The sequence below is a fragment of the Oncorhynchus keta genome, chromosome 15 (genome assembly GCF_023373465.1).
Source record: "Oncorhynchus keta strain PuntledgeMale-10-30-2019 chromosome 15, Oket_V2, whole genome shotgun sequence".
NCBI lineage: Eukaryota > Metazoa > Chordata > Actinopteri > Salmoniformes > Salmonidae > Oncorhynchus > Oncorhynchus keta.
The window spans coordinates 16,715,690-16,727,256 of NC_068435.1; the positions used below are offsets into that span (position 1 = coordinate 16,715,690).

The 11,567-nt window shown below is 42.8% G+C and overlaps 1 protein-coding gene across 2 annotated transcripts; it reads left to right on the forward strand.

Annotated features, from left to right (window-relative positions):
* The first annotated feature begins 831 nt into the window (after window positions 1-831).
* On the forward strand, window positions 832-9,818 carry nmnat3 (nicotinamide nucleotide adenylyltransferase 3). 2 transcript variants are annotated; one of them, XM_035787744.2, is made up of 5 exons: window positions 832-884; window positions 2,257-2,402; window positions 3,379-3,562; window positions 5,342-5,427; window positions 8,093-9,818. In XM_035787744.2, exons 2-5 carry the CDS (start codon window positions 2,294-2,296, stop codon window positions 8,506-8,508), a joined length of 795 nt encoding a protein of 264 aa, XP_035643637.1. In that variant the 5' UTR covers window positions 832-884; window positions 2,257-2,293; the 3' UTR covers window positions 8,509-9,818. The 2 variants fall into 2 exon arrangements, with proteins under 2 accessions (XP_035643637.1, XP_035643638.1); XM_035787745.2 differs by lacking the exon at window positions 832-884 and adding an exon at window positions 1,108-1,328.
* Window positions 9,819-11,567: the final 1,749 nt, after the last annotated feature.

The following is an 11,567-nucleotide window of genomic DNA, read 5'->3' on the forward strand; positions in this document are numbered from 1 at the left end:
AATTTGGTATTTCTGTATTTAATTTTCAATAAATGTGCAAACATTTCTAAAATCATATTTTCACTTTGTCATTATGGGAATAGTTTTAGGGAGAAAAAAATACATGTAATCCATTTTGAATTCAGGCTGTAACACAACAAAATGTGGAATAAATCAAGGGGTATGAATACTTCCTGAAGGCACTGTACTCTTCCTGGGGTCCAAACATGGTTCAAATAGGTACATCACACCAAAACACAACCAACAGCCTACATCATAAATAAAACAATACATCATACAACACATTATTACTCTAATATTACAAATGTACTATGTAAAATAATGCAATACCACAACATTTCAATGTGTGTGTAAGAGTGTGTGTAAAAGTGTGTGTGCGTATGTGAGTGTGTCTGTGTATCTTCACGGTCTGCATTGTGCCGTGATGTGTTGTTTTATCTGTTTTTACTAATCTGATTTTAGTGCTCGCTTAAGTTACTTGATGTGGAAGACAGTTCCTTGCATGGCTCTATGTAGTACTGCATGTTTCCCAGTCTGTTCTGGACTTGGGGACTGTGAAGAGACCCCTGGTGCCATGTCTTGTGGGGTATGTATGGGTGTCTGAGCTTTGTGTCAGCTGTTTGAACAGAAACAAACACATTTTTACTTCCTTGATGTGTAGAACTTTGGCATTCAGTTTCATGTGAAGAACCCAGACCTCAAACACCTTGTGTTCTTTCGGCATGAAAAAAAATAACATAACGTCAGTTCTCTATTTTTGCCACTAGTTGTCACTATCCTACCATACCACTACAGAACCTTTATACAACGTTTTTCCAAACTGGGGAAGACAAAAAGTGTAACACAAGAACCTTACGCAAACAAAATAGTACAAGTGGGAAAAGGTAACGATGTTATTGGTTGCAGCTACCATTGGCGTTAAAATATTTGAATGAATATGTCATTTCTTTGTACTATATAATATAGCATAATCATAGTAAGACATTCGATGTGTGTATTATAGCTAGCCTGGTTACTGCTAGCTAGCCCGCTATCAATGTCAAATCACCTGTAGCCGCCTGATACATACCGCCAACTACCCTTTATATAAGGCGGACTGGGTTGAACGGACTAGGTAGCTACTAGTCTCGCGTTGCCATACCTCAAAGGTTCTCAACGATGCTGGGTAGCAAGAAAAGACTAGCTAGTTGTTGAAAATAGTTTTGACTGTTATTGTAGCTGAATAACCAGTCGCGTTTTCCGGCATGTGCAGTTTAAATTAGAACAAATTAAAACTATCATAGAAGTTGTACGTGAGGGGTCTCCGGTGTCGCCTTGCGAGACTACCTGTAAGTGCCTCGTCAATGTTTTTTGACGCGTTCCGTAGTATTCGTTGGAAAATGTACCTTGTATGTAGCTATGTCACACTCAGTGGTGTAAGGTACTTAAGTACAAATACTTTGAAGTACTAAAGTAATTTTTGGGGGTATCTGTACTTTACTTTTTTTGACTATTTATACTTCACTACATTCCTGGTGAAAATATTGTACTTTTTACTCCACACATTTTTCCTAAGACCCAAAAGTACTTGTTTACAATTCGAATGCTTAGTAGGACAGGAAAATAGTCAAATTCCCGCACTTATCAAGAGCACATTCCTGGTCATCCCTTCTGCCTTTGATCTGGCACACTCACTAAACAAACACAAATGCTTCATTTGTAAATTATGTCTGTTGGAGTGTGCCCCTGGCTATCTGTAAAAAAAGATAATGGTAGTGTCTGGTTTTGCTTAATATAAGTAAATGGAAATTAGTTATACTTTTGCTTTTGATACTTAAGTATATTTGATTAATTACATTTACTTTTGATACTTACGTATATTTAAAAAACAAATACTTTTTACTCATGTAGTATTTTACAAGGTGACTTTTACTTGAGTTATTTTCTATTAAGGTATCTTTTACTTTACCCAAGTATGACCATGTACGTTTTCCACCACTGGTCACACTCCAATTCAATATAGCTCAATGCTATATAGCTACTACCTCAAGCCAAATATCACATCATAGTTACCATGATTCATACCTCAAATTTGGCCACACTGGTAAACCTCCTTAATGTCAATTTAAGCCCTTCAGTACTTTGACCACCTATGAGAGATAATCTGCATCAAGTATTCTGTTTATTCAGGCATTGCTACAGTATATTATCAGCATTGCTGGTGTTATTGAATACATTTCCCATTCATCTGTAATTCTGTGTTCTGCTGCTTTTCAGTGTTCTGTGGGGGTGACCATGGTTTGAGACAACAAAGATGTCTGCCCGCATTCCGCTGGTCCTCCTGGCCTGCGGCTCCTTCAACCCCATCACCAACCAGCACATGCGGCTGTTCGAGCTGGCCAGGGATCACCTGCACCAGACAGGTCGTGCACCATAGAGACCCTATATTAATTTGCTATGTTCGTGTTGCCTCCTAGACTTGTATTATGCACCTGTATGTTTATTTCATCAGTGTGATTACGGGACAGTGGAAGGTAGAAGTCCCCCAAAGGGTTTCTGTGAAGCTTTCACGAGCATTTACATTGTGGTTAAGTATCAATTGTCATCTGTACAGATAGAGCTGTGCACACTACTTTACACCTTGTGCCTTGACATGAGCCTACACATTTAGTCTATTTATATAGACCAAATAAACAGTACTGCACTTCAGTTGGAATAAATAATGTTCTTATTTTCCCATGGACCCTGGGGGCATAAGATGTCAGCTGACCTGTGAGAATGTAAACATTGTACAGAATAAGCTGTATAGTATTAAATTGCGTGGTGACTAAAGCTTTGTTATATTTTCCCATGTTGTAGACTTGGGAAAATTGTGCAATAAGGAAGACAATATAGCATTGAGGGGATTCAATTCGGTGTGTTTTGCACCGGGTGAAAGTTCATTGCATTCATTCTGGAACCGGGCTGCGTTCTGGGCTTGAGCCAGGTGCCCTGTTCAAAACCCAAGGTGAAGTCGGCTCAAAACAAAAGTGACGTAAATTAAGCACGTTGAGTAATGAGTAGGATTCTGTGTTTTCACATGCAAAAGAGATTGCTTTAGATAAAGACGCTTTAGCTGCCTTCTCAATGAAAACTATTTTAACATTTTCAAACATATTTTTATGGAAAAGATATGTTGTATGTTTCTGGATGATGCACCGTGCTTCCTTGTTGACACCATGACCGAGCGGCGCAGATTACTGTTAGATTTGAGGAGGGCGCTCCTCAGTCACTGCTTTTGCCCGTTCACGTCACGGGCCATAGACCGGTGCCCTGTGACTCAGTATAATCCAATCTGCCCAATGTCAAAGAGTGGGGAGAATCAAGAGTCTCGTCAACCAATGATTCACCCCTTTTCAGGTCAGTTCCAGGTGGTGGGCGGGATTGTGTCTCCGGTGAGTGACGGCTATGGCAAGCAGGGCCTGGTGTTGGCCAAGCACCGCATCGCTATGGCGAGGCTGGCACTGCAGAGTTCAGACTGGGTCTCCGTTGACGATTGGGAGAGCCAGCAGCCCGACTGGACAGAGACAGTGGTCACAATGAGGTGTGCAGTCACACATTTTCACAGTTTCAACCTTTTAAACTAATTGATTAAGTAACTACTAGTAAATCACAGCCCCAAAATGGCTTCTCTCTGAAGAAACGTTTTGAGAAGTTTATTACTGCTTTGATGAGCAGTGAACTACAGTACACTAAAAATGTATGTTATTGGAGATTTTGTGGAATCAGCATTGCCTTGTGATGCCACTGGTCATGTGCACCACAGTCGTCACTGCAAGTTAGCCGCTGAGTGTAACCCTTTCATAACGTTAAGTTTTTTGTTAAAAATAACACACTAGGATTCAGAGCTTTTATCTAAGATTTGATGGGTCAGGATTCCACCTCAAACATTAGTGTGTACAAGTGGTCAATACTAACCATGGTATCTTTTACTGGATGTTTTTTATTTCCAATAATAGGGTTTTACTTACAAAATCATTCAATTCAGCTCTACTTTATTCATGAAATAATCACGTTGTAAAAATGTCTAATTCCCTTTGTAAAGCATCTCAGCATGCAGAAAGACTTAATTGAATCTGCCAGTCAGAGCTTCATCCTCCTTTTCAGCCAGACAGATCCCGTCTAGACCTGACATTAAAAATAACTTTGATAATCCTATCACAAATTATTTAGACAATCTCATTAAGGGCTTAGTTTGCATCCACACCCTGTATTAAAATGTCTCCCAACATGATGTCACATCATGCCTCAACTGTCCACGTTCATGATCAGAATTTCCCACTTCATCTGAAGACCGTTACAACTACATTTACATGACTGTTGTGGTCCATCAGATCTGATCACAATGCATGTACTCTATTCTACACGTGTCCATAAACATCCAATTCTACTGAATATGAACAACATCCAATAACATTGTAATACCAGGTGTACACTGGTCCGGAGCCTTAATTTATGTCCTCCCATGTCGTACTTCCCAGCCCTCATTCTTTAGCTCTTCATTAGCTTCATCTCTTCCATAGAATCTCCTCTTCCCGCACCACAAGCCTGTTCACAATAGGAAGGCAATAGAGCTCCCTGGGTAAAAATCCCCTCTGTTGCTGCTCCATGCCAAATGTTCTTTGTGCCAGAAACCACGTCAGATTTAAGGCTGCGATGCCAGAGATTCCAGGGATATTGCGGCAACATGGGGCCCATACCAGGTCTGGGTCTTTCCTGGGGTCAGACCCCTTGCTGCTGGCTGAGTTTGTTGCTATTGTAACATGTTGCCATAGTGATTAAGTGGATATGGGACACAGTTGCATTTGATATTGATCAACCAGTTGAAAGTTACCTCCACTTTACATGCGTGGGATATTGAGTGTTTATCTCCCACAATGGCACTCACTATTGATTTGATTTACAAGTCACATAAATGGACCAGCAACCTTTCATTTAGGGTTACACATAAACATGACATGCATTTAGTTATATGTACTCAACGACTATGTGCACCCGTGCGAACACACACACACACACACACACACACATAAATGCACACGCAGCTGAAGTGCTGTTCCCACTTGTGATGCATTATACAACCCTCTCCTTGTCCCCTCTGCTCTGACAAATTCCCTTGTTGAGCGAGCCGTCTGATTAAAGCCATCAAGTGGCCTGTTGTCCACATTGGAGCAGGGCTGTTGAAACCTATGGGATCACGTAACCCAAAACACAAATCTTCTAGAACATCTGTAAGAGGCTTTTGCTCTCAACAGCATATTCCTTTATTGGTTTTCTTTGCATTTGTCATATGTCATCTCCCTTTGCATTGTCCTGCTGGCAGGTACCATTATGGTCGGATACTGAAGCAGTACCAAGAGGGCACAGGGAAGGACAGTGGTCCAACCACAAACCCCCATCATCTCACAAGTAAGACCCTCCTTGACCTTGCACTCTGTAGCATAGGCCCATTCTAGCCCCTTCTCCTTTTATGTTCAAAGATCTAAAAGGATTGGAGAGGTCTGCAACGTGTGGCTCTGGAGATGCGTGCTGCTCTTTACCTGTCCCTTTGTGGGCCCATGGTGATCCAAGTAGTATTTTGAAGTTATCAATCAACTATAAAAGTAGTTGAAAGAACAAATCAAATTAGCTGTACTCACACTTGAACAACCACATGAGACATATTTAACAACAGTTGAAATTGGCCTTCAACACTCAACACAATTCTGTTTTATGGGAAGTGGACTGAAATGGAACTGGGCCTCTCTCGGCACCAACTGAGCTGCAAATCAAATCAAATTGTATTAGTCACATGCACCCAATACAACAGGTGTAGTAGACCTTACTGAGAAATGCTTACTTACACGCCCTTAACCAACAATGCAGTTCAAGAAAAAGAGTTAAGAAAATATTTATAAAATAAAGTAAAAAAAATTAAATAAAAAGTAACACAATAAAACAACAATAACGAGGCTCTTCAAGGGGTACCGGTACCGATTGAAAGTGCGGGGGCACTGGTTAGTGGAGGTAATTTGTACATGTAGGTAGGGGTAAAGTGACTGCATAGATAATAAACAGCAATCATCCTCTATTAATTATAAACCTCCACCTTGGCACTGGTGTCCTTTACTCACTCGTTAATAGCCTAGTTTGAATCTTATTAAGGTTGAAATATGTATAGGATCTGTTTTTTCCTCTTAAAGCAACTAAGTAATCCTTTATCCCCTTTACACATTCAGCTCTATGAAATCAGCTCTATGGAAGCAGCATGTTCATTAAAGCTAATGATGTTTAGAGGATGAGGGGGTTGGTGTGGCATGAACAGATCATTATGTAGGTTACAGGGCGGACCAGGGAAGACTGTGTAAATGGAGCCAGTCATACACACGCACACCATTCCTATCAAAGGCTGGTGGATATATCAGAAAGAACTCTATCAGAATTTCCCTAATCCCAGAGTTCTGTAGCATCTTCTCCCCAAAGATGAGTGTTGGACATTATGTTGAAGTGTAGCAGGGAATAAAACATAAATGGTAAACCAATGCCTACCCCCCCCCCTTTTTTTTTTTTAAGTGCAAACGCTGAAGAGGTACAAGTGCTTCATAAACCTGGACAAAATGGAGGCAGAGCTCTAGAAGTTTAGGTAGTCATGAGCAGCTTTCGGTCTGACCTGGAACTACATAAACCACACATGAAATTCATTAACTAATTGAGATACCACACATGAAATGCATTAACTGAGATGCCACACATGAAATGCATTAACTGAGATACCACACATGAAATGCATTAACTGAGATACCACACATGAAATGCATTAACTGAGATACCACACATGAAATGCATTAACTGAGATACCACACATGAAATGCATTAACTGAGATACCACACATGAAATGCATTAACTGAGATACCACACATGAAATGCATTAACTGAGATACCACACATGAAATGCATTAACTGAGATACCACACATGAAATGCATTAACTAATTGAGATACCACACATGAAATGCATTAACTGAGATACCACACATGAAATGCATTAACTGAGATGCCACACATGAAATGCATTAACTAATTGAGATACCACACATGAAATGCATTAACTAATTGAGATACCACACATGAAATGCATTAACTAATTGAGATACCACACATGAAATGCATTAACTAATTGAGATACCACACATGAAATGCATTAACTAATTGAGATACCACACATGAAATTCATTAACTGAGATACCACACATGAAATTCATTAACTGAGATACCACACATGAAATTCATTAACTAATTGAAATGAGTTACTGAGTTCCATGTGTGGTGTATGTAGTTCCAGGTTAAGACCGAAATCTGTAGTTCTCATGACAAACTAAACTTCTATATTAAACGGTTTATTTCTTTGTTCATTGTCAGTTTAATCATGAGACTGATCTACTCATGAACTGTCTGTCATTCCAGGGTTTGGTCAACACGTTGTCAATACATACATACAGGTTACGATGGTTTATCTGCACAAATCATGACTCCAAATCCCAAACCCAAAATTCATGTCCTGTCACTTCTTTACAACAAGCTCTTACACAAAGAAGGGTAATGGATTTTCACAATCCCATATAGTGTGCCTGTGCTAAATGTGTGCACTGTGTTATTACACTGCAGTGCTAGCGAACGCAGATAAAGAACATTAGCTTTTGTTCACGCGCACTTCGGATCGGAAGGTTTGTGCCACGGGAAATACAATATTGAATTAAATGGATTTAGGGATGTAATCCGAATGCTCGGTTATGTCGTACTGTGTTGGTGGTCAGCTGGCATGGGGTTACATCTGGTTAACACCTATATTTATGAAGAAAATGGCTCATTCTAGTGAGGCATGGATTACATGGTTTAGAAAAAAGCAGTAGAAAAAAATAAATCAGCAAAACAAATGAATGAATAACTAACTCTCAGCAAACCAATTAAAACATTGGCTTTCATGTTTACTTCAACATAATGGCCACATCCAAGTCTCTTTTGGGTGGAGACCAGGGGAGACATCAGTGTAAAGGCCGCCATTCACCAACGCTTCCTTTTCTTGACCCTCTCTCAGGCTCCTCTCCCAGGCTGAAGCTGCTGTGCGGAGCTGACTTCCTGGACACCTTCAAGGTGCCGGGCCTGTGGCTGGACGACCACGTGGAGGAGGTGGCGAGCCGCTTCGGCCTGGTCTGTGTCAGCCGGGGGGGCCTGGAGCCCGAGCTCGCCGTGCACGAGTCGGAGACACTTTCACGGCATTGGCGAAACATCTTCCTAGTGCGCGAGTGGGTCCGCAACGAGACCAGCGCCACGGAGGTCCGGCGGGCCCTGAGACGAGGCCTCAGCGTCAAGTACCTCCTCCCAGATTCTGTCATCAAGTATATCCACCAGCACAACCTCTATACCGGGGATAGTGAGCTGAAGAATAAGGATGTGCTATTGAGGCCGCTTACCAAGCAGACAGAGATGCCTGTGAAAACTATGGATGATTAACTGAGAGACTGCCATTGGCCTTCATTGATGGAAGCAAGCATATAATGTGCCAATAGCAGATACATCTACTGACTGTGCAAGAACAGGCAATGTGGCCCATAACTAGTTCACTTCTGTCATCTCAGTTGAATATGTGGCACACCACACGCACAATGTTTTTCCATCAGTGGGTGCCTTTTTTATGAGCAGATTTATACACATTTGTTAGTGTTGGCAAACTTGATGTAATAGCAAAGACATTTGTGCAGCAGTGCAGATGTCTCGAGAGACCAGATAAGAATTGTGGTTGACACAGTGGATTGTAGTAAGCTGAACTAGTTTAGGATGCTCCTAAACTATTGCTGACATGTAATCTGTTTTGGAAGAGATGCGATCATCACCCCCAACAGCCCGTAGATACAGTGTGGGTATGTGCTGGTTGGCTAGTCTACATGATCAGATTATTATGGATAAGAGCGAGAATATTTTTTGGGGCAAAAGGCAGTCAAGCATCGATCATCATGACACCAGAATAAGATCCTCGATATTTATTGGAAATTACCATCAAGCTCATCACCGTGCACTTTCAACACCCTGTAAAGCTCATCACCGTGCACTTTCAACAGGTCTATGGGCCAGAAGGTTGAGGGTTCACCGAGAGGAACCACAGAGGAGCTCACTCTCCCTGCACGTTTTATCACTGGTAGGCCTGAAACATTCTTCCTCACCTCAAGTTCAACTGTCTGAGTCAGTTGGAGCAACTGCCTTCATATCATAGGCTTGCAGTAGCTAAAGCTTAATAATAACCACACCAAACCTTCACAAAAGTTTGTAAACTTGAGTGTAATATCAAAAGTCAAGCCATTGTTTATAGGGAATATAAAGTAAGAACAGGCCATTATATTGCAGCAAACACCATAAGTTGGAACTTAATTTGGCCTAAGAAAATGTCTCAACTGAATGAAATACAACAATTGTTAACTGGTTTAAACCTTATTGCTGTAATTACCAACAAAGGCAAGTGCATACTATACACAACAAATTACAGAAATAGAATCATATATATCATATACAGACCTACATATAACCTAGCTTAAACTAAATATGGAGCACACAATTAAAAAGACTGATAAAATGTAATTTAGCCAATAAATGTCTCAACAGAATTAAACAAACAGGTTTTGCATATTTAAAATAAATAATAAAAAAGTGTTCTATTAAATACATTTACATTTACATTTAAGTCATTTAGCAGACGCTCTTATCCAGAGCGACTTACAAATTGGTGCATACACCTTATGACAACCAGTGGAACAGCCACTTGCATCTAAATCTTGTTGGGGGGAGAAGGATTACCTACCCTACTTACCCTATCCTAGGTATTCCTTGAAGAGGTGGGGTTTCAGGTGTCTCCGGAAGGTGGTGATTGACTCCGCTGTCCTGGCGTCGTGAGGGAGTTTGTTCCACCATTGGGGGCCAGAGCAGCGAACAGTTTTGACTGGGCTGAGCGGGAACTGTACTTCCTCAGTGGTAGGGAGGCGAGCAGGCCAGAGGTGGATGAACGCAGTGCCCTTGTTTGGGTGTAGGGCCTGATCAGAGCCTGGAGGTACTGAGGTGCCGTTCCCCTCACAGCTCCGTAGGCGAGCACCATGGTCTTGTAGCGGATGCGAGCTTCAACTGGAAGCCAGTGGAGAGAGCGGAGGAGCGGGGTGACGTGAGAGAACTTGGGAAGGTTGAACACCAGACGGGCTGCGGCGTTCTGGATGAGTTGTAGGGGTTTAATGGCACAGGCAGGGAGCCCAGCCAACAGCGAGTTGCAGTAATCAAGACGGGGAGATGACAAGTGCCTGGATTAGGACCTGCGCCGCTTCCTGTGTGAGGCAGGGTCGTACTCTGCGGATGTTGTAGAGCATGAACCTACAGGAACGGGACACCGCCTTGATGTTAGTTGAGAACGTCAGGGTGTTGTCCAGGATCACGCCAAGGTTCTTAGCGCTCTGGGAGGAGGACACAATGGAGTTGTCAACCGTGATGGCGAGATCATGGAACGGGCAGTCCTTCCCGGGAGGAAGAGGAGCTCCGTCTTGCTGAGGTTCAGCTTGAGGTGGTGATCCGTCATCCACACTGATATGTCTGCCAGACATGCAGAGATGCGATTCGCCACCTGGTCATCAGAAGGGGGAAAGGAGAGATTAATTGTGTGTCGTCTGCATAGCAATGATAGGAGAGACCATGTGAGGTTATGACAGAGCCAAGTGACTTGGTGTATAGCGAGAATAAGAGAGGGCCTAGAACAGAGCCCTGGGGACACCAGTGGTGAGAGCGCGTGGTGAGGAGACAGATTCTCGCCACGCCACCTGGTAGGAGCGACCTGTCAGGTAGGACGCAATCCAACGCCGGAGATGCCCAACTCGGAGAGGGTGGAGAGGAGGATCTGATGGTTCACAGTATCGAAGGCAGCCGATAGGTCTAGAAGGATGAGAGCAGAGGAGAGAGTTAGCTTTAGCAGTGCGGAGCGCCTCCGTGATACAGAGAAGAGCAGTCTCAGTTGAATGACTAGTCTTGAAACCTGACTGATTTGGATCAAGAAGGTCATTCTGAGAGAGATAGCGGTAGAGCTGGCCAAGGACGGCACGCTCAAGAGTTTTGGAGAGAAAAGAGAGAAGGGATACTGGTCTGTAGTTGTTGACATCGGAGGGATCGAGTGTAGGTTTTTTCAGAAGGGGTGCAACTCTCGCTCTCTTGAAGACGGGAGGGACGTAGCCAGCGGTCAGGGATGAGTTGATGAGCGAGGTGAGGTAAGGGAGAAGGTCTCCGGAAATGGTCTGGAGAAGAGAGGAGGGGATAGGGTCAAGCGGGCAGGTTGTTGGGCGGCCGGCCGTCACAAGACGCGAGATTTCATCTGGAGAGAGGGGGAGAAAGAGGTCAGAGCATAGGGTAGGGCAGTGTGAGCAGAACCAGCGGTGTCGTTTGACTTAGCAAACGAGGATCGGATGTCATCGACCTTCTTTTCAAAATGGTTGACGAAGTCATCTGCAGAGAGGGAGGAGGGAGGGGGGGAGGATTCAGGAGGGAGGAGA

What these genes read in the sequence shown, in the direction of transcription:
- nmnat3 (XM_035787744.2), top strand. Translation starts at nt 2,294, where the DNA reads ATGTCTGCCCGCATTCCGCTGGTCCTCCTGGCCTGCGGCTCCTTCAAC. An exon ending in GGATCACCTGCACCAGACAG is followed by an intron (nt 2,403 to 3,378) that starts GTCGTGCACCAT and finishes ACCCCTTTTCAG; the next exon opens with GTCAGTTCCAGGTGGTGGGC. An exon ending in AAACCCCCATCATCTCACAA is followed by an intron (nt 5,428 to 8,092) that starts GTAAGACCCTCC and finishes ACCCTCTCTCAG; the next exon opens with GCTCCTCTCCCAGGCTGAAG.